The following is a 27378-nucleotide window of genomic DNA, read 5'->3' as shown; positions in this document are numbered from 1 at the left end:
AATAATCATGTGAGCAGCTCAACCAGGTCTTACCTTTCTATGTGGTGTTTGGTCATCACCCTCATACACCAAAGCCTGTCCCAGTCTCCATCACCTGCCCTGCAGCCAACCTAATGGGACGTGAACTCCAGAACCTTTGGAAAAAAAAGATGCACCACCTCCTGGATCAAGCAGTGGAATGTTGAGAGGCAGGTGGACAAGAGATGTCACCTGACACCTCAGCTCCAACCTGGGGATCTGGTATGGTTCAGTACTAAAATTTATGTGTCAATGTTTAACCTATTTATTGAATGAGCCATAATACAAAATGCCTTCTCTGAAGTTTGCCCTGAGATTTGAAGGTCCATTTCCAGTTGTACACCAGGTGGAGTCTGTAGCCTACAAACTTAAGTTACCCCGACTCTCCAGATTCATGACATATTCCATATATCCTTATTAAAACCAGCAATCTTGCCTTGGCCAGCCAGACTGCCCCTCAAGCCTACAGAATTTACAGTGGAAAAAGACACCCAGTATGAAGCTGAGGATATCTTGGAGTCTAGAAAGGTCAGGAACCAGATCCAGTCCCTAACTTCTTGGAAGAACTATGGCCCCCAAAGAAAATTCCTGGGAGCCCTCTTCAAACCTCCAAGCCTCCCAGCCCGTAGAAGACTTCCACAGATGGTTTCCCTAGAAAACTAAATGCAAAAGTCTGGGGAGGAAGCTTTGGGAGGGGGTACTATTACATTCGGCCAATCGCAGGGTAGACCTGCGACTCGCTGCACTCACCAACAAGACCACGAATGCCGACACCCAGCCTTCAGATGCACCTTGCTCTCCTTAGGTGCATGGACATGCGACAGCGCACACTTTAAAGGCCCCCCAGCAGGAAAGCTATCTGCCAATATGCCCTGATGATGTCAGCAGCTCCATTACTTAAGCGCCCAGTTGACACTTCAGTGACGCCTCAGCAACGGGTTTCCTGCCTTCAGTGTTGCTCCTGTGTTCCTGTTTATTCCTGATTGTTCCTGCATTCCTGTGCTCTAGCCTTGCCTTGCCCAGCCTCTCTCATCCAGCCTTGTCCTTCTCAGCTGTCTCATCCAGTGAACTCCTGTGTGTCTTTGTCCAACCTTGGCCTGATCTCCCGGACCTGGCCTCTTGCCTTACACCAGACTACAATTGCTTGCCACCTGCCATGACCATTGGCCTCTTCCTGGTATCTCCAGTCTGCTGCCTGTCCTGACCCCGGTGTCTCCTTGAAGTCTTGCACTCTCCACTGCTCTAAGGACCCACCTAAGTGCTGCTGGCCACCAGAACCCAAGGGCTCAATCTGTGGGAGAGGTGGCTGGTATAGGTGAAGCTCCAGTCTGTCCCACTTCAAGGCACATTTGCCAATTGTTGACATAGGCCTCATAGGTTCTCCTACAAGGCGGTGTTAACTATGCCACAGCAACAAGGGCTCACTCTCATGCCACTCATCACACTGTCTATATATTTCTCTGTCTCCCTTTTGAATTATTGTGAGAATTGTAAACTTATTCTCCGCAGTACTGTGAGCCAGTGCAACTTGTACAGAAATGGGGAGATATGCTCGTATTGAGCTACCCCTGCAACAGTCTGGCAGTGACATTCTGACGGAGAGCACGTACACATTGCATGACGCTAGTTCATGCCAGAGATAACCAAAGCCTGGAGAACCTTTCAGAAATGGTCAGTGGACAAGAGAGGCTTAACCGCAAAGCATCCAAAGCTTAAAAAAATGATCCACCTAGGTCGGCGTTTACCTAGGGTTAAATGATAGATTGGGGAGAAGTAACACACTCAAATTCCTAATCTGATTTGAAATAGGGATCTTATGATCTCCAAGGTGAGGAATCAGAGAAGCATTCGGTCTTTTCATAAACTGACCTCAAACCCTTCTTCTTTACTCCTTGTCTATACTCCATTCCCCTTTCTCTCGTTCCCTTAAACCCCTCACCCTTCTACCTAACCCAACTCCCACTCTGACCTTGCCATCTCCCATCCTCTCTTTCCCTCCACATTTATTTCTGAAGATAATTTGAATTCTCTCTCCCTCCACCCTTAGATTTCATGAGAGGTTAACTCCTGAATGGATAAATAACTTACAGTTCTGCATCATATCATGTAATTATTGAGTATCTGCCTCAGATAGCCTAACGTCAGTCCAGATACATTCTTTAACTGCCCAATTATCTTAGCTTCCCTCTCTGGTACAAACCTGAGCTCACTTCTCACTTTAGCTATGCAATTAGTACAACCCGCTACTGTTACTGTTAATACTGTAACTATTATAATTTTTTATTACTACTGTTAATATCTTTTCAGTGTTCTATGTAAGGGATATGCCCATTTCTCTGGCTTTTCCCTTCAGTTTCCTGTAAACCGGCACGACGTGCAAACGGTTATCGGTATATAAAAATGTTAAAACAAATAAATAAATGTGCATAGAAATAGGATCTCTGTTTTGCCCAGATTTAGATTCAGTTTGTTGGCAATCAGCCACTTTTCTGCTCCAGTGATGTCACTGTAGTACCAAACTGAATATTGTCAGAAAAGATGCGATAGATGACAGCCCAGTCAGCTAAAATTCTGCGAAAAGGCCTGAAATGGATGTTAAACAGCGTTGCAGAGAGTGCCAACCTCCTCAGAGGAGACCTTCAAGTATATTACGAGATGGAGGATAGGGCTGGAAGGGCTTTTTCTATATAGGATTGCTAAATTAGCCAGATAACATCACTCAGACCCAGATCTCCCTTGGCCAGCCCCTAAATTACACAGATGGGGTTTTTTTTTTTTATCAAATAACTGGTTAGCTGGATAAGATGGAGGCAGTGAAACCAGGAGTGCCCTGCAATGCCTTAGTGCTACCCTTAATACCCACTCAGGATTACCCTATGGCCACTGGAAGGGTCCTGACAAACACTACCCAAGCCCTCCTTGTACACTGGCAAGCTACCTGCCCCAACCACCCCTGGGTGCTTTCTAGGAACATTGCAATCCCACAAAACCCAGGCATCACACATTTCCTCCAAATAACACCCACAGACCAAATACACACAATACCAGGACGCTTAATCAGTCCATTTAGCCCTACTCTCTGTTTTCTATCTTTTAAGCAGTTTACAATACACAATAAGACACCGCCCCCTATCCCATGACTTTTTAATTTCCTAAGAAGTCTCTCATGAGGGACTTGTCAAATGCTTTCTGGAATTCCAGATACACTATATCAACTGGCTCGCCTTTATCCACAGGTTTATTTATGCCTTCAAAAAGCTGTTGCAGATTGATGAGGCAAGACTATCCTGGCTAAATCCTTGTTGGCTTTGTCCCATTACAGACTCAGTGATCTGTAGTTTCCTGGATCACCTCTGGATCCCTTTTTAAAAAATTGGCATTACATTGGCAATCCTCCAGTCTTCAGGTAACATAGACGATTTTATAATTTCCAAAAGCAGTTCCACAAATTGATTTTTCAGTTCTTTCAGCACTCTGAGATGTATACCATCTGGTCCAGGTGATTTACTACTCTTTATTTTGTCAATTTGCCCTATTATATCTTCCAGGTTCACAGAGATTTGTTTCAGTTCCTCTGAATCATTACCTTTAACTATCACTTCTGACATGAGTCAGTGAAGGCCAAAGCAAAGGAATAATTTAGTCTCTCTGCTATTGCCTTATCATCCCTGCATGCCCCTGTTAACCCTTGATCATCTAATGGTCCTCCCTCACAGGCTTGTTACTTCAAATGTACCTGAAAAAGATTTTATGAGTTTTTGCTTCCATGGAAAGCTTCTTTTTGAATTCTCTCTTTGCCTTTCTTATCAGTGCTTTGTATCTGACTTGATAGTGCTTATAGAGTTTCCTGTTTCCTTCATTCTGATCCTTTTTCCATTTATTTCTTGAAAGATGTTCTTTTAGCTATTATGGCCTTGCTCATCTCACCTTTTAACCATGCCAGTAGTTGTTTTAGCCTTTCTTCCACTTTTTCTAATGTATGGAATTCATCTGGTCTGGGCTTCCAAGATGGTATTTTTAATTAAGGTCCATGACTGATCTAAACTCTTAAACTTTGCACTTGCTTCTTTAGGATTTTTTCCTAACCATTTTTAGAACATAAGAACATAATAAATTGCCATGCTGGGTCAGACCAAGGGTCCATCAAGCCTAGCATCCTGTTTCCAACAGAGGCCAAAACCAGGCCACAAGAACCTGGCAATTACCCAAACACTAAGAAGATCCCATGCTACTGATGCAATTAATAGCAGTGGCTATTCCCTAAGTATAATTGATTAATAGCCATTAATGGACTTCTCCTCCAAGAACTTATCCAAACCTTTTTTGAACCCAGCTACACTAACTACATCCTCTGGCAACAAATTCCAGAGCTTTATTGTTCGTTGAGTGAAAAAGAATTTTCTCCGATTAGTCTTAAATGTGCTACTTGCTAACTTCATGGAATGCCCCATAGTCCTTCTATTATTCGAAAGTGAAAATAACCGAGTCACATCTACTCGTTCAAGACCTCTCATGATCTTAAAGACCTCTATCATATCCCCCCTCTATCATATCCCCCCTCTTTTCTTATAGTCTCCCTTTTGAAAGTTAAATTATGTCTCAGTAGATTTCTTTAATGTCCTCCCTCCAGTTATTAAGTCAAATTTGATCATGTTGTGATCAGTGTTGCAACCGTCCCTTCCCAATGGCTTCACTCCACCTACCTTTCTTTCTTTGCACCTCCTCTCGCTGTGGATGGATGCCTGGCTGCCGCGGCGTCTGCCTGCCGTCCTCTCGGGCGTCCCCGGACCGGCTTGGGCGTTGCCTCCCGCCATGCTCCGCTGGTACCTCACTCTTATTTCCTACTTGGCGCGAACCTCAGGGGCATCCCCCTGTGATGATGTCACGCTGCCCGGATATTTAAAGCCTACGATGTTTGCTAGCCTTTGAGTTAGCAAGGGGAATCTTACGGATGGGATTCGCTCTCTGTACCCAGCTAATCTGCCTCTCCAATTTCCATTGGACTCTTAACGCTAACGGGGTACCCGTTCCTCAGGTGCCTCACTTGCTTTTCAGGTTGCTATCAGGAAATCGGTACTTGCTCCTCGAGGGCCCATGTTCCCTGACTCGCTGCCTGCTCCTACCTTCTCTTCTGTCTGGAAGGATTCGCTACCATCTTCACCTCAGAGCTGTTCCCTGGAACCAGGCCCTCGCTCCTCGAGGGCCTGCCTCCGTTCCAGCCCTAGTGCCATCTCCTACGTGGAACCGCTGTGTGAGTACATCACCTTCAAGCCTCTCAGCTCTCAGGGATCAGGTACTCGCTCCTCGAGGGCCTGCCTCCGTTCCAGCCCTGGTGCCATCTCCTACGTAGAACCGCTGTGTGAGTACATCACCTTCAAGCCTCTCAGCTCTCAGGGATCAGGTACTCGCTCCTCGAGGGCCTGCCTCCGTTCCAGCCCTGGTGCCATCTCCTACGTGGAACCGCTGTGTGAGTACATCACCTTCAAGCCTCTCAGCTCTCAGGGATCAGGTACTCGCTCCTCGAGGGCCTGCCTCCGTTCCAGCCCTAGTGCCATCTCCTACGTGGAACTGCTGTGTGAGTACATCACCTTCAAGCCTCTCAGCTCTCAGGGATCAGGTACTCGCTCCTCGAGGGCCTGCCTCCGTTCCAGCCCTAGTGCCATCTCCTACGTGGAACTGCTGTGTGAGTACATCACCTTCAAGCCTCTCAGCTCTCAGGGATCAGGTACTCGCTCCTCGAGGGCCTGCCTCCGTTCCAGCCCTGGTGCCATCTCCTACATGGAACCGCTGTGTGAGTACATTACCTTCAAGCCTCTCAGCTCTCAGGGATCAGGTACTCGCTCCTCGAGGGCCTGCCTCCGTTCCAGCCCTGGTGCCATCTCCTACATGGAACCGCTGTGTGAGTACATTACCTTCAAGCCTCTCAGCTCTCAGGGATCAGGTACTCGCTCCTCGAGGGCCTGCTCTCCCTATCCTGGGGTTCTCCATACTGGGGCTTTGTGCATATTCCACTGTACTCATTATTCTCAGTTCTTTCCACTACAGCACTGTTACCGGAGGAGTCGCTGTTCCAGCGCCTGAGGGACACCAGCCCAGCCGGGCTACTTCTCCTGCTCACCACTGCCTCCTCTGGTGGCTTCACCACATTGTCTAATAAAAGATCAATCTCTGTGTTTGTGTGTCCTAAGCTGAGCCTGACCTGTGGCCCCTCACGGGACTTCCCCCCGTGGGTGTGGTCAGCTGCCACAGTGTCCAAGGGTCCACCCAAACTTCACTAATTATAACACCAAGTGGCTCCATCACTGTTACCTCTCACACCAAATCCTGTGTTCCACTACCAGGGCCAGATTATGGCCAACTGATGCCCTAAGCACAGCCCAATAAGGATGCCCTCTTGGCTCTTCCATTGCTTAACTGATAAGACATTAAGACTCAATAAGTGCTGAAGATGAAATAAGACATTAAAAAATCAGTTTTCTTCCAGACCAGACCCCACAACTATATTAAGCATAAACTTTTTTTTAAATTGTAATTATTTAACACTAAATATCAGTAAAGCATTAGAAGCAAATTATTTACTTATAACTAGGGAGCAAATTTTCAAACTCTGTGCTGCCATCCTTCCCTTGGTGTCCTATGCAAGTGCTTATTTTGCTAAATGGTTAATCCATGGGGCTGTCCACTACAAATGAGGTCTAAGATAGTTTCCTCTCTTGTTGGTTCTGGTACCAGCTGCTCCATGAATCAGTCATTTATTTCATCTAGGAACTTTACCTCTCTAGAATGTCCTGATGTGACAGTCACCCAATCAGTACTGGGATAATTGAAATCTCCCATTATTACTGTGCTGCTGATTTCTTAGCTTCTCTAATTTCTTTTAGCATTTCATTGTCTGTTAGTTCATTCTGGCCAGGTGGAGGGTAGTACACCCCCATTACTATTCTATTCCCTTTTTCACCTGGAATTTCTATCCATAAAAATTCAACATTACATTTTGTTTCCTGCAGAACTTTTATCCTGTTTGACTCAATGCTCTTTTTATAAATATATATACATTATTTATATATATAATTTATATTATATATAGCCAGCCCTCCACCAATTTGATCCATCCTATCATTTCTTTATAATTTGTACCTTGGTATCACAGTGTCCCATTGGTTATCCACCTTCCACCAGGTCTCTGAGATGTCAATTATATCTACCTCTACATCCAGTGCTATGGACTCTAACTCTCCCATCTTATTTTTTAGACTTCTAGCATTTGTATATAGACATTTCAAAGTATGTTTCTTGTTTGTATTAACCTGCTCATCAGTTGATGGGGGTAATTTGTAATCTTTCTGCTCTGTCTGCTCTTGACTTAAAGCCACCTGGTTCACTTTGGCATTTATTGCAATCTCTCTATCAGGAAGCCCTAATTTCCTTGTTCTCTTAGCAGTTACGAAAGAAACATCATTCTGAACCATGCACTTCTGAGCGACTGTTGGCTTTTCTCCATAATTTATCCCAGCAGAGACCTTCAACCCGACTTCTCTGTCTGCAGGAGCACAGTACTTACAAATAGCTCCCTGACCAATGGCCCTCTGATTAGTTATAGCCTTCCGTCTAAAGGCACTGCATGATGTTTCATTGTACAGCCTTTCAAGCCTCACTGAAACACCACCTGAAGCCCAGCACAGAGGAAATGAGCTCTCTGGGGAAAACTGTCACACAGCAATGCAACAAATCGCAGAGCATGCAAAACCCACGTTTCCCCACAGGCAGTATTTTGTAAACCTGCTGTCTTTCTGGTTAAATCCTGAACTTAGCCAGACAAACCCTTTCAGTATAGACCCCAAAGTCTTTGAGAAAATGTGACCTGTGCTTTTCAATATATTTATAAATGATCTGGAAAGGAATACGACGAGTGAGGTTATCAAATTTGCAGATGATACAAAATTATTCAGAGTAGTTAAATCACAAGCAGACTGTGATACATTACAAGAGGACCTTGTGAGACTGGAAAATTGGGTATCCAAATGGCAGATGAAATTTAATGTGGATAAGTGCAAGGTGATGCATATAGGGAAAAATAACCCATGCTATAATTACACAATGTTGGGTTCCATATTAGGTGCTACAACCCAAGAAAGAGATCTAGGCATCATAGTGGATAACACATTGAAATCGTCGGTACAGTGTGCTGCGGCAGTCAAAAAAGCAAACAGAATGTTGGGAATTATTAGAAAGGGAATGGTTAATAAAACGGAAAATGTCATAATGCCTCTGTATCGCTCCATGGTGAGACCGCACCTTGAATACTGTGTACAATTCTGGTCGCCACATCTCAAAAAAGATATAATTGCGATGGAGAAGGTACAGAGAAGGGCAACCAAAATGATAAAGGGGATGGAACAGCTCCCCTATGAGGAAAGACTAAAGAGGTTAGGACTTTTCAGCTTGGAGAAGAGACGACTGAGGGGGGATATGATAGAGGTGTTTAAGATCATGAGAGGTCTAGAACGAGTAGATGTGAATCGGTTATTTACTCTTTCGGATAGTAGAAAGACTAAGGGACACTCCATGAAGTTAGCATGGGGCACATTTAAGACTAATCGGAGAAAGTTCTTTTTTACTCAACGCACAATTAAACTCTGGAATTTGTTGCCAGGGGATGTGGTTAGTGCAGTTAGTATAGCTGTGTTTAAAAAAGGATTGGATAAGTTCTTGGAGGAGAAGTCCATTACCTGCTATTAATCAAGATGACTTAGAGAATAGCCACTGCTATTACTGGCATCAGTAGCATGGGATAGGCTTAGTTTTTGGGTACTTGCCAGGTACTTGTAACCTGGATTGGCCACTGTTGGAAACAGGATGCTGGGCTTGATGGACCCTTGGTCTGACCCAGTATGGCAGGTTCTTATGTTGTTAACTTCCCAGTACAGTCCTGTTCTTTGCTGCTCATCCCTCTCTCCCTTAAGTCAGAGACACTGAGGCTACTGTTCTGTCAAATTCTCCCTATGAAGCCCCTGGTATTTAGGTGCTGTTTTCTCTCATGGATTTAGTCTCCACAGGAAGGACTCCAACACAGCCACACTCAGGGAGTTCAGTCCAGTCTTTTTCTGAAACTTGCTGCAGTGCAGGCAATGCATGGAGCTGTGGTTCTGCAATTCCTTGCACCCTGGAAGCTCACTGACTCGTATACTGCAAGGCAGGGCTCGCTCACAATGGCTCCCATGACCTCACACTGTCCTCTTCCCCTTCTGCATCCACTGCAATCTGTGGGGGGGGCGAGGGGCACGGATCCAAGTCTATGACCTGTGGGTCAGGTCCCAGGGGGAACACTCTTCTCTGGCTCGGTGGTACTGTGCCAACTGGACTCTACCATGTTAAGCCTTGGATTGCAGGTGCATTCTGTTTGTAAAGAAGTCAAATAAACCAGAAAAATCAGAATTCTCAAGTATGAACCATACTGACAGAGAGAGGTAAAACCAGCGCTGCAGGGAGCGCAGGATGAATAGAGGCTGTAAAGGTGGAACAATGCAGGAGAGTTAGTAATAAATAAATAAATAAATAAATAAATAAAGCCTGGCTTTATTTAAAAGCAGACCCCTACTGAGTCCCTGGGAGTCCCTGCTGTGTATTAATCTAGCAGAAGTGGACCCTTGGACCGAGGTGAGGTTGGCGCTACCCAGAGGCAGGAGCTGTGCAGGTCCTCACCGTGGGCAGGTGGAGCTGGCTGGAGCAGAGGCCCATCAGGAACTTCACCAATACCAGCCCTTAGGTTGAGCCCTCGGGTGCCAGGGCCGGCTGGACTCAGGCATGAGCCTCTGTGACAAGAAGAATCTGTCGCAGAAGAAGTTGTGGCCAGCAGGAAGAAAACAAAGTCAGTCCAGGCCGAGGTCAGGGCAGGGCATGCACCACACAGCAGAGACAAGAGTAGGGCGAGGTCAGGGGCAGGCAGCAGACGGCAGAGACGAGAGCAGGCAAGGTCAGGGGCAGGCAGCAGACGGCAGAGACGAGAGTAATGCGAGGTCAGGGCAGGCAGCAGACGGCAGAGACGAGAGCAGGCAAAGTCAGGGGCAGGCAGCAGACGGCAGAGACGAGAGTAGGGCGAGGTCAGGCAGGCAGCAGATGGCAGAGACGAGAGTAGGGCGAGGTCAGGGGCAGGCAGCAGATGGCAGAGACGAGAGTAGGGCGAGGTCAGGGGCAGGCAGCAGAGACGAGAGTAGGGCGAGGTCAGGGGCAGGCAGCAGACGGCAGAGACGAGAGCAGGCAAGGTCAGGGGCAGGCAGCAGACGGCAGAGACGAGAGTAGGGCGAGATCAGGGAAGGCAGCAGACGGTAGAGACGAGAGTACGGCGAGATCAGGGAAGGCAGCAGACGGCAGAGACGAGAGTAGGGCGAGGTCAGGGGCAGGCAGCAGACGGCAGAGACGAGAGCAGGCAAGGTCAGGGGCAGGCAGCAGATGGCAGAGACGAGAGTAGGGCGAGGTCAGGGGCAGGCAGCAGACGGTAGAGACGAGAGTAGGGCGAGATCAGGGAAGGCAGCAGACGGCAGAGACGAGAGTAGGGCGAGGTCAGGGGCAGGCAGCAGATGGCAGAGACGAGAGTAGGCTGAGGTCACCAGGCAGGCAGAACTCAATGTGGTCGAGAAGAGTCCAGGGTTGAGCCAGGAATACAAATGGAGACTAACTGGGGATCCCAACCGAGGTCACCAGGCAGGCAGAACTCAATGTGGTCGAGAAGAGTCCAGGGTTGAGCCAGGAATACAAATGGAGACTATCTGGGGATCCCAACCGAGGTCAAACAGAGAAGTCCATCTGGGGGGAAGGAGGCAAGGCAGAACAGCAGGACGACACTGAATACAGATGAGGGTACACAAGACGGTAACGCAAGAACTCCGAAGACATAAGCAGGAACCAGGAATATGAAGACAAGGCACTGGAAAAGAAGCAGGACCAGGACCCAGGAACAGCGAGGCAATCGGCTACTCCAAGGAGGTTGACCTATTGCCAAGGTGCCTGAGGCCGGTCTGAACAGGCCTTAAATAGTGGAGAGCCTGTGATGTCATCTGCGGGCGCCGCGGAGGTTTTCCAGCTGTGGGTCCTATAAATGGGGCTGAGTTGTGCGTGCCTAGGGACGTCTCACTTGGCTGAGCAGCTTCCCTAGCATGGCGAGTCAGGGCTGTGCCGCATTTTCATTCCAGAGTCTGCCGCGGCATCGTTGGCCCCGCTCCAACTCACGGCGGGAGGTAAGAGTGGCAGATTCCTCGACCGGCCAAACACAACAAATAAGACTAAGGGCTGAGCCACTGCGAGTTCCTGCTGTATAATAAAAAAACAACAAAAAACACCCCCCACCCCCCCCAAAAAAAAGGGATTGTTCTATTCAGCTTTGGGCAGGTGACTCACAGTGCATTGCAGGGGACAGTCAAGTCCTCAGTCTGCTTTGAAATTCAAGGAGACAGCTCTAACTACAGATTCTTGGGGAGAGATAAGGAAAAAGCTTAACTTAGCTAGCCAAATCTGGGAGAGGGTCTGTTCAAATCAATAGCAGATACAGTGTCCAATGAACAGCTCTGCCAAGTGTTAACTGTTTAACTCCCACCCACCCCTAGGTTTGTTTTTCTGATATAGTCTGCCTAAATACATAACTGGCAACAAGATAAATTGGAAATTTGGTATTTCCTTAGGTGTTATCCATCCAATATACCAAAATGAGGACTATCCAATGTAACTATTGTGGAGCCTTTATTCTGAGGGAAATCATCTAGAAACTTAAGGCTTGCCCCAAGACCATATCAAAGGCTTTGCTGAAATCCAAGTAGATGACATCGAGCGCTCTCTCTTCCTTGATCCAATTCCCTAGTCACCCAATCAAAAATGTCAATCAGATTTGTCTGACAGGATCTTCCCCTGGTGAATCCATGCTGCCTCTGGTCCATCAATTCTCCCAACTGTAGATAGTTCACTATTCTCTCTTTCAGCAGCGACTCCATTACTTTTCCCACCACCGAGGTGAGGCTAACCGGTCTGTAGTTACCAGCCTCTTCTCTGCTCCCACTCTTGTGAAGCGGGACCACCACCGCTCTCCTCCAATCTCTCGGCACCACTCCCGTTTCTAGGGATCTATTGAACAGGTCACATAGCGGAGCCGCCAGCTCATCTCTGAGCTCCCTCAGTATCCTGGGATGAACCTCATCAGGCCCCATGGCTTTGTCCACTTTCCAGGGATCTACTGAACAGGTCACACAGCGGAGCCGCCAGCTCATCTCTGAGCTCCCTCAGTATCCTGGGATGAAGCTCATCAGGCCCCATGGCTTTGTCCACTTTCCAGGGATCTATTGAACAGGTCACACAGCGGAGCCCCCCAGCTCATCTCTGAGCTCCCTCAGTATCCTGGGATGAACCTCATCAGGCCCCATGGCTTTGTCCACTTTCCAGGGATCTATTGAACAGGTCACACAGCGGAGCCCCCAGCTCATCTCTGAGCTCCCTCAGTATCCTGGGATGAAGCTCATCAGGCCCCATGGCTTTGTCCACTTTCCAGGGATCTATTGAACAGGTCACGCAGCGGAGCCGCCAGCTCATCTCTGAGCTCCCTCAGTATCCTGGGATGAAGCTCATCAGGCCCCATGGCTTTGTCCACTTTCCAGGGATCTATTGAACAGGTCACACAGCGGAGCCCCCAGCTCATCTCTGAGCTCCCTCAGTATCCTGGGATGAACCTCATCAGGCCCCATGGCTTTGTCCACTTTCCAGGGATCTATTGAACAGGTCACACAGCGGAGCCGCCAGCACATCCCTGAGCTCCCTCAGTATCCTGGGATGAAACTCATCAGGCCCCATGGCTTTGTCCACTTTCCAGGGATCTATTGAACAGGTCACACAGCGGAGCCGCCAGCACATCTCTGAGCTCCCTCAGTATCCTGGGATGAACCTCATCATGTCCCATGGCTTTGTCTACTTTCAGTTTCCCCAGCTCTTCCCATACATTCTCCACTGTAAATGGAGTTACATCTACTCCACTCCCCTCCAGTTTCTTGTTAACTAGGGACGGTCCTTCTCCAGGGTCCTCTTTAGTGAACACCGAACTGAAGTATTTGTTTAATATTTCTGCCATTTCTTTGTCTCTCTCCACACATTGATCCTTTCCACCTTTCTGTCTCACTATACCACTTTGGACCTTTCTCCTTTCTCTGATGTATCTGAAAAATGTTTTGTCACCTCACTTTACCTCTTTGGTAATCCTTTCTTCCGCTTGACTTTTTGCTTTCTTGATTACTTTCTTCATCTCCCTCAGTTTCACCAGGTATTCTTCCTTGTGCTCCTCCCTTTGGGATCCTTTATATTTCTTAAACACTGTTCTTTTAGGGGTAGATTTTAAAAGGTGCATGCGAACACATGTTATAAAATCCGGGGTAGGCAAAGGGATGCACAATTGTGCACCTTGCACGTGCCAAGCCCGCTCCGAGCCACGCTGCCTTCCCCCGTTCCCTTTCCTCCCTTCCTTTTTTGTCTTTTTTTTTTGTTTCAAAACTTACTTCAGCCCTGGGGCCAGGCTTAGCCTCTCCTTCCCCTTTCCATGAACAGGTAACACTTCTGAAAAGGCAATGGCTGTCGCCATGTGACTAATCTGCTTTGCTAGAGACTGAAAATCTCTGTAGCACTTGGATGCTGTTACTAGCAAGATCGTTGGTTCCCAGATGGATGATATCAACTTTAGAGTCTTTGTTTTCTTCTTTGATCGCTTTGACTATCTGAATAGCATTTCTGCCGGCCGATGATCCTGGAAGGCTTTTAACTGTAGTGTTTCCCAAATTAGTGCCTCTGATGAAAGTCATCCAGCACAATGAGCTTTTTCCTTTGGTTATTGATTGTATTATGAAATTTCTGTATGCATTGGGTTTCTTCTTCCTTTTCAGATAGCACTTCAATCTTTTTCACAAGAGCTTCTTCATTATCTAATAAGGAGAAGATGTTTGGTACCTGTGTCACTTGAAAGAGCATGTGTCTCTGCATTACAGGTCTTACTCTACCAGAGCCCACTGTAATCATGTTTTTTGGGTTCCTTAATGCCCTGTGTGAGTGGTGGTGGGTACAAGTGGGCTGCACAGTTGTGAAGAAGGGGTATCTGTGGGTCACAGGTCTTATCCTACCTGAGCCCACTGTAAAACCTTTTTTCCTTGACTTTTTGTTTTTCTGTGGTAATAGGGAATTAATTCCTGAATAATGTAAAGTGGGTGAGACTTTCTTTATTGAAGCTAATTCAGCTTTAATGTCAGCCAGCTACTTTTACAAGGAAGAGAGTTCTGAACAAATCACAGGAGGCTTGTGACTAAAATGAGAAGCTTAGGAGTGAGTGCTGAGGTGGTGGCTTGGATTGCAAACTGGTTGACGGACAGAAGACAATGCGTGATGGTAAATGGAGCTCTCTCTGAAGAGAGAGCAGTGTTGAGCGGAGTGCCGCAAGGATTGGTGTTGGGACCGGGTCTGTTCAATATCTTTGTGAGCGACATTGCGGACGGGATAGAAGGTAAGGTTTGACTTTTTGCGGATGATACTATGATCTACAACAGAGTGGACACGCCGGAAGGAGGGGAGAGAATGAGATGAGATTTAAGGAAGCTGGAAGAGTGGTCGAAGATATGGCAGCTGAGATTCAATGCCAAGAAGTGCTGTAAAAGGGCGGATGTGAATCTGTTATTTAGCTTTCAGATAATATAAGGACTAGGGCATACTCCATGAAGTTATAATAAGAACTGGGACTAAGTTCCCAGGACCTCCTGCTGCCTAATAAGGACAGGGTTTGTGTTCCCAGGACCTCCTGCTGTCTAATAAGGACAGGGTTTGTGCTCCCAGGACCTCCTGCTGTCTAATAAGGAAATGGACTGAGCCTCAGGAGGATCTTTCTGAATAATAGGGGCAAGGACCTAGCCCAGAGAAGATACTCCTGCATAATAAGGACAGAGAATGAGCAACCATGGGCCTCTATTGTATAATAATGACAGGGACTGAGGCTTCAGGAGCTATTACTGTAGAATATGTTTCTATGATTCTATGTAATAAGGTCAGGGACTAGAGTTCTGGTTTATGCTTAAAGTGGTCTACACCTAGAGGAATTCTTACTTTCTGCCCTGTGATCCCTCACTTTCCTTTCCCACATTACAGAAATGGTGAGGAATGGCGTTCAGATCGTCTGATCCTGAATAAAGAAGTGCTGAGTCCAATAGGAGTCAGGAAGTTTCTTCCTTTTCTCCAGGAGGTGGCTGAAGACTTTGTCACATTCATGAATCGGCGAATCAGAAAGAACACGCGGGGCACGTTCACTGTGGATCTCTATGCAGACCTCTTCCGATTCACACTTGAGTGTACGTATATGTGGGGAGTATGAGAGGGGCACGTTCACTGTGGATCTGTACATAGACTTCTGTTTTATGCTTGAGTGTATGTGCATAAGGGGAGTATGAGAGGGGCACACTCATTGTGGATCTTTACATAGACTTCTTCTATTTCATGCTTGAGTGTATGTATATGGAGGCAGTGTGAGAGGGGCACACTCATTATAGATCTGTACATAGACTTCTTCTATTTCATGCTTGAGTGTATGTATATGGAGGCAGTGTGAGAGGGGCACACTCATTGTGGATCTCTACGTAGACTTCTGTTTTATATTTGAGTGTATGTATATGGGTAGTGTGAGAGGGGCACATTCATTGTGGATCTCTACATAGACAAATTCCATTTCATGCTTGAGTGTATGTATATGGGTAGTGTGAGAGGGGCACACTCATTGTGGATCTCTACATAGACTTCAGTTTTATGCTTGAGTGTATGTATATGGAGGCAGTGTGAGAGGGGCACACTCATTATAGATCTGTACATAGACTTCTGTTTTATATTTGAGTGTATGTATATGGAGGCAGTGTGGGAGGGGCACACTCATTGTGGATCTCTACATAGACTTCAGTTTTATGCTTGAGTGTATGTATATGGAGGCAGTGTGAGAGGGGCACACTCATTATAGATCTGTACATAGACTTCTGTTTCATGCTTGAGTGTATGTATATGGAGGCAGTGTGAGAGGGGCACACTCATTGTGGATCTCTACGTAGACTTCTGTTTTATATTTGAGTGTATGTATATGGGTAGTGTGAGAGGGGCACATTCATTGTGGATCTCTACATAGACGTCTTCCATTTCATGCTTGAGTGTATGTATATGGGTAGTGTGAGAGGGGCACACTCATTGTGGATCTCTACGTAGACTTCTGTTTTATATTTGAGTGTATGTATATGGGCAGTGTGAGAGGGGCACACTCATTGTGGATCTCTACATAGACGTCTTCCATTTCATGCTTGAGTGTATGTATATGGGTAGTGTGAGAGGGGCACATTCATTGTGGATCTGTATATACACTTCTTCCATTTCATGCTTCTCATGATTGGGATACAACAATACCAGGCTATAACTTGTTAAGGAAGGACAGAGTGGATAGAAAAGGGGGAGGTGTGGCTCTTTATGTCAGAAATAATATCCAAGCATCTGAGCTGCAAGGAAGTTGGGGCAAGGAAGAAGCACTATGGGTCGACCTAAAAACAGATGATGGAGCATCCATTTATATTGGAGTGGTTTACAGGCCTCCAAACCAAAAGGAAGAGCTGGACAGAGATCTGGTTGAAGACATCCATAAGATAGGTAAGAAGGGAGAAGTGGTGATCGTGGGTGACTTTAATATGCCAGATGTAGACTGGAGAATCCCATCTGCAGAAACTAAAAATAGTAGAGCGATAGTGGATGCCATGCAAGTATCTTTGTTCAAACAAATGGTGTTGGAACCCACGAGAGAAGGAACTATACTCGACTTAGTGCTCACTAATGGAGATAATGTCTCAGATGTCCAGGTGGGCGCCCACCTCAGCAGCAGTGATCATCAAACGGTATGGTTTCATATCACTAATAGAATAGGGAAAAGAACCACAAAGACCCGAGTTTTACAGTTCAAAAACACAGACTTTGAGGAAATGGGGAAGTACCTAGAGGAAGAACTAAAAGGATGGGAAAATGGGAGAGATGTGGATCAGCAGTGGACCAATCTAAAAGGAGCAATCGCCAAGGCAACTGCTCTATATGTTAGAAATGTAAAGAAAAGCAAAAGAAAAATGAAACCTATCTGGTTCTCAAAGGAGGTGGCTGACAAAATTAAAGCTAAAAGAACTGCATTCAAGAAATAAATAAATAAATAAATAAATAAACAAACAAACAAACCGGCATGATGTGATTGTATCATGAATGCCGGTATATAAAAATTTTAAATAAATAAATAAATAAAATAAATATAAAGGATCCCAAAGGGAGGAGCACAAAGAAGAATATTTGTATCAACTGAGGGAGACAAAGAAATTAATCAAGTTGGCAAAAAGTCAAGCAGAAGAGAGGATTGCCAAGGAGATAAAATATGGTGACAAAACATTTTTCAGATACATCAGCGAAAAGAGAAAGGTCCAAAGTGGTATAGTGAAATTGAAAGGTGGAAATGATCAATGTGTGGAGAGAGACGAAGAAATGGCAGAAATATTAAACAAATACTTCAGCTCTGTGTTCACTAAAGAAGACCCTGGAGAAGGACCATCTCTACACAACAAGAAACTGGAGGGAAGCGGAACAGAGGAAAATCCATTTACAGTAGATAATGTATGGGAAGAGCTACAGAATCTGAAAGTGGACAAAGCCATGGGGCCTGATGGGATTCATCCAAGGATACTGAGGGAGCTCAGAGATGTGCTGGCGGATCCGCTGTGTGACCTGTTCAATAGATCCCTAGAAACGGGAGTGGTGCCGAGTGATTGGAGAAGAGCGGTGGTGGTCCCGCTTCACAAGAGTGGGAACAGAGAGGAGGCTGGTAACTACAGACCGGTTAGCCTCACTTCGGTGGTGGGAAAAGTAATGGAGTCACTGTTGAAAAAGAGAATAGTGAACTATCTACAGTCGGGAGAATTGATGGACCAGAGGCAGCATGGATTCACCAGAGGAAGATCCTGTCAGACAAATCTGATTGACTTTTTTGACTGGGTAACCAAGGAATTGGATCAAGGAAGAGCGCTCGATATCATATACTTGGATTTCAGCAAAGCTTTTGATACAGTTCCGCACAGGAGACTGGTGAATAAAACGAGAAGCTTAGGAGTGAGTGCCGAGGTGGTGACCTGGATTGCAAATTTGTTGACGGACAGAAGACAATGTGTGATGGTAAATGGAACCTTCTCTGAAGAGAGAGCGGTTTTAAGTGGTGTACCGCAAGGATCGGTGTTGGGACCGGTCCTGTTCAATATCTTTGTGAGCGACATTGCGGACGGGATAGAAGGTAAGGTTTGTCTTTTTGCGGATGACACTAAGATCTGCAACAGAGTGGACACGCTGGAAGGAGTGGAGAGAATGAGACGAGATCTAAGGAAACTGGAAGAGTGGTCGAAGATATGGCAGCTGAGATTCAATGCCAAGAAGTGCAAAGTCATGCATATGGGGAGTGGAAATCCGAATGAACTGTATTCGATGGGGGGGGAAAGGGTGATGTGCACGGAGCAGGAGAGGGACCTTGGGGTGATAGTGTCTAATGATCTGAAGTCGGCGAAACAATGTGACAAGGCGATAGCTAAAGCCAAAAGAATGCTGGGCTGCATAGAGAGAGGAATATCGAGTAAGAAAAGGGAAGTGATTATTCCCTTGTACAGGTCCTTGGTGAGGCCTCACCTAGAGTACTGTGTTCAGTTCTGGAGACCGTATCTTCAAAAAGACAAAGACAAGATGGAGACGGTACAGAGAAGGGCGACCAGAAAGGTGGAGGATCTTCATCGGATGACATACGAGGAGAGATTGAAGAATCTAAATATGTACACCCTGGAGGAAAGGAGTAGCAGAGGTGATATGATACAGACTTTCAGATACTTGAAAGGTGTTAATGATCCAAAGACAACGACAAACCTTTTCCGTAGGAAAAAAATCAGCAGAACCAGGGGTCACGATTTGAAGCTCCAGGGAGGAAGATTCAGAACCAATGTCAGGAAGTATTTCTTCACGGAGAGGGTGGTGGATGCCTGGAATGCCCTTCCGGAGGATGTGGTGAAGACCAGAACTGTGAAGGACTTCAAAGGGGCGTGGGATAAACACTCTGGATCCATAAAGTCAAGAGGCCGCCAATGAAGAGTGGGTGACTCGGCCAGAATGATGGCTACTGCCTGGAGACAATACCCTTATTAAATAAACATACACATGCTTACTAGGGATGTGAATCATTTTTTGACGATTTAAAATATCGTCCGATATATTTTAAATCATCAAAAATCGTTAGGGCCACGATACAATACCAATTCCCCCGATTTAACGTCAAAAAATCGTAAATCGGGGGAAGGGGGAGGGCAGGAAAACCGGCACACTAAAACACCCTAAAACCCACCCCCGACCCTTTAAATTAAATCCCCCACCCTCCCGAACCCCCCCCCCAAATGCCTTAAATTACCTGGGGGTCCAGCGGCACACTAAAACACGGCACACTAAAACCCCCTAAAACCCACCCCGACCCTTTAAATTAAATCCCCCACCCTCCCGAACCCCCCCCCAAATGCCTTAAATTACCTGGGGGTCCGTAGCGGCGGTCCATAGCTTAAATTACCTCCGTAGCCTTAAATTACCTCCGTAGCGGCGGTCCGTAGCTAAATCGGGGGAAGGGGGAGAGCAGGAAACCGGCACACTAAATCGTGTAGTCTTCAGCCGACGCCATTTTGCAAAATGGCCGCCGCAAAATGGCGGCAGCCATAGACCAAAACGATTCGACGCAGGAGGTCGTTCCGGACCCCCGCTGGACTTTTGGCAAGTCTTGTGGGGGTCAGGAGGCCCCCCCAAGCTGGCCAAAAGTTCCTGGGGGTCCAGCGGGGGTCCGGGAGCGATCTCCTGCTGGCGCCATTTTCCGTACGGAAATGGGGGTCCGGAACCCTCGCTGAACGACCTCCTGCAGTCGATCTCCTGCCAGCACCATTTTCCGTACGGAAAACGATTCGCGGCAGGAGATCGCTCTCGGACCCCCGCTGGACCCCCAGGAACTTTTGGCCAGCTTGGGGGGGCCTCCTGACCCCCACAAGACTTGCCAAAAGTCCAGCGGGGGTCCGGAACGACCTCCTGCGTCGAATCGTTTTGGTCTATGGCCGCCGCCATTTTGCAGCGGCCATTTTGCAAAATGGCGCCGGCTGAAGACTACACGATTTAGTGTGCCGGTTTCCTGCTCTCCCCCTTCCCCCGATTTAGCTACGGACCGCCGCTACGGAGGTAATTTAAGGCTACGGAGGTAATTTAAGCTACGGACCGCCGCTACGGACCCCCAGGTAATTTAAGGCATTTGGGGGGGGTTCGGGAGGGTGGGGGATTTAATTTAAAGGGTCGGGGTGGGTTTTAAGGGGTTTTAGTGTGCCGTGTTTTAGTGTGCCGCTGGACCCCCAGGTAATTTAAGGCATTTGGGGGGGGTTCGGGAGGGTGGGGGATTTAATTTAAAGGGTCGGGGTGGGTTTTAGGGGGTTTTAGTGTGCCGGCTCACGATTTTAACAATTTTCACGATACTTTACACACCCAAACGGCAACAATACGATTCCCTCCCCCTCCCAGCCGAAATCGATCGTTAAGACGATCGAGGACACGATTCACATCTCTAATGCTTACTGTGACTCCAACATCGCTCTAAGCTTCAACAGCAAGAGGAAATGTGGAAAAAAGGATTCACACTCACAAAGAGGGGAGTAGCTGGCTTGTTACGGCGGTTACTACCCCAAATCAAATAAGCCTGATACTTCACTTTCAATGCATATACAGCATAGTTCTCTGCTTCAACGGCAGGGGAGAAGAAAAACTGATACTTCACACATCCAGCAGAGCTCTCTGCTTCAACGGCAGGGGAGAAGAAAAGAGGGTTCGCACTCACAAAGCAGGGAGTAGCTGGCTTGTTACGGCGGTTACTACCCCAAACCAAATGTGCCTGATACTTCACTTTCGATGCATATCCAGCATGGCTCCCTGCTTCAACAGCATGGGAGAAGACTGATACTTCACGCATATCCAGCATAGCTCTCTGCTTCAACGGCAGGGGAAAAGAAAAACTGATACTTCACGCATTTCCAGCATAGCTCTCTGCTTCAACGGCAGGGGAGAAGAAAAACAACCAATAAGGGCTGTATAACCTAGTCTGGGTAAAACAAATAAGCATGGGTGTAGCTTGCTTATTGGCAGGGGAGAAGCTTGCTTATTGGCAGGGGAGAAGAAAAACAACCGATAAGGGCTGTATAACATAGTCTGGGTAAAACAAATAAGCATGGGTGTAGCTTGCTTATTGCGGCGGCTACTACCCCTAACTAATCAAGCTAGATATTTCACTTGGATGCAGCTCCATCACTGCTCTCTACATTAAAGGTGGGGGTGGAAGGGAAATAGAACCAAGAGCTAAGAGAAACAGATAAGTATGAGAGAAAAAATGTGTGAAGCTTGCTGGGCAGACTGGATGGGCCATTTGGTCTTCTTCTGCCCTCATTTCTGTTTCTATGCTTGACTGTATGTATATGGGTAGTGTAAGAGGGGCACACTCATTGTGGATCTCTACATAGACTTCAGTTTTATGCTTGAGTGTATGTATATGTGTAGTGTGAGAGGAGCACACTCATTGTGGATCTGTACATAGACTTCTGTTTTATGCTTGAGTGTATGTATATGGAGACACTGTGAAGGCACACTCATTGTGGATCTGTACATAGACTTCTGTTTTATGCTTGAGTGTATGTATATGGGTAGTGTGAGAGGGGCACACTCATTGTGGATCTGTACATAGACTTCTGTTTTATATTGGAGTGTATGTATATGGAGGCAGTGTGAGAGGGGCACACTCATTCTGGATCTCTACATAGACTTCTTCTATTTCATGCTTGAGTGTATGTATATCAAGGCAGTGTGAGAGAGGCACACTCATGGTGGATCTCTACGTAAACATCTGTTTTATATTTGAGTGTATGTATATGGAGGCAGTGTGAGAGGGGCACACTCTGTGGATCTGTACATAGACGTCTTCCATTTCATGCTTGAGTGTATGTATATGGGTAGTGTGAGAGGGGCACACTCATTGTGGATCTGTATATACACTTCTTCCATTTCATGCTTGACTGTATGTAAATGGGTAGTGTAAGAGGGGCACACTCATTGTGGATCTGTACATAGACTTCTGTTTTATGCTTGAGTGTATGTATATGGGTAGTGTGAGAGGGGCACACTCATTGTGGATCTGTATATACACTTCTTCCATTTCATGCTTGACTGTATGTATATGGGTAGTGTAAGAGGGGCACACTCATTGTGGATCTGTACATAGACTTCTGTTTTATATTTGAGTGTATGTATATGGAGGCAGTGTGAGAGGGGCACACATTCTGGATATCTACATAGACTTCTTCTATTTCATGCTTGAGTGTATGTATATGAAAGCAGTGTGAGAGGGGCACACTCATGGTGGATCTCTACATAGATTTCTGTTTTATGCTTGAGTGTATGTATATGGAGGCAGTGTGAGAGGGGCACACTCATTGTGGATCTGTACATAGACTTCTGTTTTATATTGGAGTGTATGTATATGGAGGCAGTGTGAGAGGGGCACACTCATTCTGGATCTCTACATAGACTTCTTCTATTTCATGCTTGAGTGTATGTATATGAAAGCAGTGTGAGAGGGGCACACTCATGGTGGATCTCTACATAGATTTCTGTTTTATGCTTGAGTGTATGTATATGGAGGCAGTGTGAGAGGGGCACACTCATTGTGGATCTCTACGTAAACTTCTGTTTTATATTTGAGTGTATGTATATGGAGGCAGTGTGAGAGGGGCACACTCATTGTGGATCTGTATATACACTTCTTCCATTTCATGCTTGACTGTATGTATATGGGTAGTGTGAGAGGGGCACACTCATTGTGGATCTGTATATACACTTCTTCCATTTCATGCTTGACTGTATGTATATGGGTAGTGTAAGACGGGCACACTCATTGTGGATATCTACATAGACTTCAGTTTTATGCTTGAGTGTATGTATATGGAGGCAGTGTGAGAGGGGCACACTCATTGTAGATCTGTTTATACACTTCTTCCATTTCATGCTTGACTGTATGTATATGGGTAGAGTAAGAGGGGCACACTCATTGTGGATCTGTACATAGACTTCTTTTTTATGTTTGAGTGTATGTATATGGGCAGTGTGAGAAGGGCATACTCATTGTGGATCTCTACATAGACTTCTTCCATTTCATGCTTGAGTGTATGTAAATGGGTAGTGTGAGAGGGGCACACTCATTGTAGATCTGTTTATACACTTCTTCCATTTCATGCTTGTCTGTATGTATATGGAGACACTGTGAAGACACACTCATTGTGGATCTCTACATAGACTTCTGTTTTATGCTTGAGTGTATGTATATGGGTAGTGTGAGAGGGGCACACTCATTGTGGATCTGTACATAGACTTCTGTTTTATATTTGAGTGTATGTATATGGAGGCAATGCGAGAGGGGCACACTCATTGTGGATCTGTATATACACTGTGTATACTTCATATGTATATGAAGGCAGTGTGAGAGGGGCACACTCATTGTGGATCTGTATATACACTCATTGTGGATCTCTACATAGACTTCAGTTTTATGCTTGAGTGTATGTATATGGAGGCAGTGTGAGAGGGGCACACTCATTGTGGATCTGTACATAGACCTCTTCCATTTCATGCTTGAGTGTATGTATATGGGTAGTGTGAGAGGGGCACACTCATTGTGGATCTGTACATAGACGTCTTCCATTTCATTCTTGAGTGTATGTATATGGAGGCAGTGTGAGAGGGGCACATTCATTGTGGATCTGTACATAGACTTCTTCCATTTCATGCTTGACTGTATGTATATAGGTAGTGTGAGAGGGGCACACTCATTGTGGATCTGTACATAGACTTCTTATGTTTAATGCTTGAATCGTAAGACTTCTTCTATGACTGTCTCTGTAACCCATGAGTGCTGTCTCTGTACACTGTAATGCTTTCTCTGTACCCCATGGGTGCTGTGTATCACATGGATGTTGTCTCTGTACTCCATGGGTGCTGTGTGTACACTGTAGTGATGTCTCTGTATGCCATGGGTACTGCATGTGTATCACATGGGTGCTGCCTTTGTACACTGTAGTGCTGACTCTGTACCCCATGGGTGGTATGTTTATATCACATGGGTGTCGTCTCTGTACACTGTAGTGCTGACTCTGTATCCCATGGGTGGTGTTTGTATATCACATGGATGTTGTCTCTGTACTCCATGGGTGCTGTGTGTACACTGTAGTGCTGACTCTGTATCCCTTGAGTGGTGTTTGTATATCACATGGATGTTGTCTCTGTACTCCATGGGTGCTATGTGTACACTGTAGTGCTGACTCTGTACCCCATGGGTGGTATGTATATATCACATCGATGCTGTCTCTGTACCACATCAGTGCTGTGTATCACATGGGTGCCGTCTCTGTACACTGCAGTGCTGTCTCTGTATGCCATTGGTACTGTGTGTGTATCACATGGATGTTGTCTCTGTACTCCATGGGTGCTGTGGGTGCACTGTAGTGCTGACTCTGTATCACATGAGTGGTTTGTGTATATCACATGGGTGCTATCTCTGTACACTGAAGTGCTGTCTCTGTACCCCATGGGTGGTATGTATATATCACATCGATGCTGTCTCTGTACCACATCAGTGCTGTGTATCACATGGGAGCCGTCTCTGTACACTGCAGTGCTGTCTCTTTATGCCATGGGTGCTTTGCCCTCAGCACTGAGTACACATTGTCACCTCTTTATCTTTACTTTTGTTCCTCAGCGAGCAGTTATGTCCTATATGGGCAGCGTTTGGGTCTCCTGGAAGAGAATCCCAATGCCGAATCTGTAGAGTTCATCAGTGCCGTGGAGACAATGCTGAAGACGACGCTGCCTCTTCTCTACATGCCCCCTGGGCTCCTTCAGTGGACAAAAAACAAAGTCTGGAAAGAGCACCTTGATGCTTGGGATATCATTTTCAGTCATGGTAAGAAAGAAGCAGAGCAAATGACAGCAGCAAGGACAAATTGTCCCCTCTGGCTTTTCACCACTTTGGGTACATACGCATAAGAATATAAGAACATGCCATGCTGGGTCAGACCAAGGGTCCATCAAGCCCAGCATCCTGTTTCCAACAGTGGCCAAATCAGGCCATAAGAACCTGGCAAGTACCCAAACACTAAGAAGATCCCGTGCTACTGATGCAATTAATAGCAGTGGCTATTCCCTAAGTAAAATTGATTAATAGCCATTAATGGACTTCTCCTCCCAGAACTTATCCAAACCTTTTTTGAACCCAGCTACACTAACTGTACTAACCACATCCTCTGGCAACAAATTCCAGAGCTTTATTGTGCGTTGAGTGAAAAAGAAGTTTCTCCGATTAGTCTTAAATGTACCCCATGCTAACTTCATGGAGTGCCCCCTAGTCCTTCTATTATTCGAAAGGGAACAAATCCAAACTTTTTATATTTTTAATAACCTTATATACTAGCATTCTGTCTAGTTATTACCAATTTTTATGTAAAGTTTAAAAATTCCATTTTATTTTGATTATTTTATTTTTGGTTTTAAATCTGTGAACCGTTTTTGATAAAATTTCTTTTTTAAAAAACGGTATATAAATACTTTTTAAATAAATAAATAAATCCCTTTTAAAAAACACACATCCGCCAGACCCATCAGGGAATACTACAAAGAATCACTTCAGGTTCCACATGCTAAAACCTTCCAACATAAATCCTACAGTTCTAGAGCTCTCTCATCAGCAGGTCCAACCCTTTGGAACTCTATCCCACCGGACTTAAGACAAGAACCATGCGTTCATACTTTCAGGAAAAGACTAAAAACTTGGCTTTTTAAAAAAGCTTTCCCAGAACTGGATTAAATTCTCCACACTTCAACCCATCAACACATCTTTTGCTTATAACATTATACATATTTATTAATTTGGAAACAGTTGGCTGAAATGTAAATATTCTCTTTTTTAATTCCCTCCCCCTTTCTGGTCCTAGTTATTATTCCCTGTTTTTTGTAACTTTCTCACGTCCTAATTATTGTTTTAATATTTTTTAAGTTTCACACTATATTTAATGTTGAATTGGGAAATGTTTATCACTATGTTACTCCCTGCCTCCACACACATGTTAATTGTAAACCGGGTTGACGTGATTCTTATCATGAAACTCGGTATAATAAAAAATAATAAATAATAAAATAATAAAGTGAAAATAACCGATTCACATCTACTCGTTCAAGACCTCTCATGATCTTAAAGACCTCTCTCATATCCCCCCTCAGCCGTCTCTTCTCCAAGCTGAACAACCCTAACCTCTTCAGCCTCTCCTCATAGGGGAGCTGTTCCATTCCCTTTATAATTTTGGTAGCCCTTCTCTGTACCTTCTCCATCACAATTATATCTTTTTTGAGATGCGGCGACCAGAATTGTACACAGTATTCAAGGTGCGGTCTCACCATAGAGCGATACAGAGGCATTATGACATTTTCCGTTTTATTCACCATTCCCTTCCTAATAATTCCTAATATTCTGTTTGCTTTTCTGATCACCTTGGCACACTGATCTCACTCATTGTTCCCATGTCCAGGTTGTTTACACAGTACAGATCCCAGGGGCACTCCTCTATTCACTTATGTCCATTGGGAAAATTTTCAATTTAGCCCTACTCTCTGTTTTCTATCTTTTAACCAGTTCGTAATCCATAATAGGACACTGCTCCCTATCCCATGACATTTTAAATTTCCTAAGAAGTATCTCATGAGAGACTTTGTCAAATGCTTTTTCTGGAAATCCAGATACACTATATCAACTGGCTCAGCTTTATACCCTCAAAGAAATGTAGCAGATTGGTGAGGCAAGACTTCCCATGGCTAAATCCAGGTTGCCTTTGTCCCATTAAACGATGCTTATCTATATGTTAAGCAATTTTCTTCTTTATGATAAGTTTCTGTCATTTTGCTTGGCATAGGTGTCACTCACTGGTCTGTAGTTTCCTGGATCACCTCGTGATCCCTTTTTTAAAAATTGGTGTTACATTGGCAACCCTTTAGTCTTCAGGTACCATAGACAATTTTAATGATAGTTTACAAACTCCTACTAGCAGGTCCACATTTTTATTTCTCAGTTATTTCAGCACTCTGAGATGTGTACCATCTGGTCCAGGTGATTTGCTACTCTTTAGTTTGTCAATTTGCCCTAGTACATCTTCCAGGTTCACT

At 45.5% G+C, this 27378-nt stretch overlaps 1 protein-coding gene and 1 long non-coding RNA gene across 2 annotated transcripts in view; one reads left to right on the top strand and one right to left on the bottom strand.

Moving 5' to 3' along the window:
- The window catches only part of LOC115085829, a 328161-nt gene that overhangs the window by 249155 nt on the left and 51628 nt on the right, over positions 1–27378 (bottom strand). The window lies entirely within an intron of this gene.
- The window catches only part of LOC115085826 (cytochrome P450 11B, mitochondrial-like), a gene marked incomplete at its 5' end in the record, with an annotated part of 82375 nt that overhangs the window by 15915 nt on the left and 39082 nt on the right, over positions 1–27378 (top strand). The window contains 2 exon segments of the mRNA XM_029592294.1: positions 15172–15371; positions 24926–25129. Of these exon segments, the coding sequence (XP_029448154.1) occupies positions 15172–15371; positions 24926–25129 (404 nt within the window).

This window comes from Rhinatrema bivittatum, chromosome 2, assembly GCF_901001135.1.
Source record: "Rhinatrema bivittatum chromosome 2, aRhiBiv1.1, whole genome shotgun sequence".
Lineage (NCBI taxonomy): Eukaryota > Metazoa > Chordata > Amphibia > Gymnophiona > Rhinatrematidae > Rhinatrema > Rhinatrema bivittatum.
Note: the sequence above shows the minus strand (reverse complement) of the source record. Positions and strands in the feature narration are given on the sequence as shown.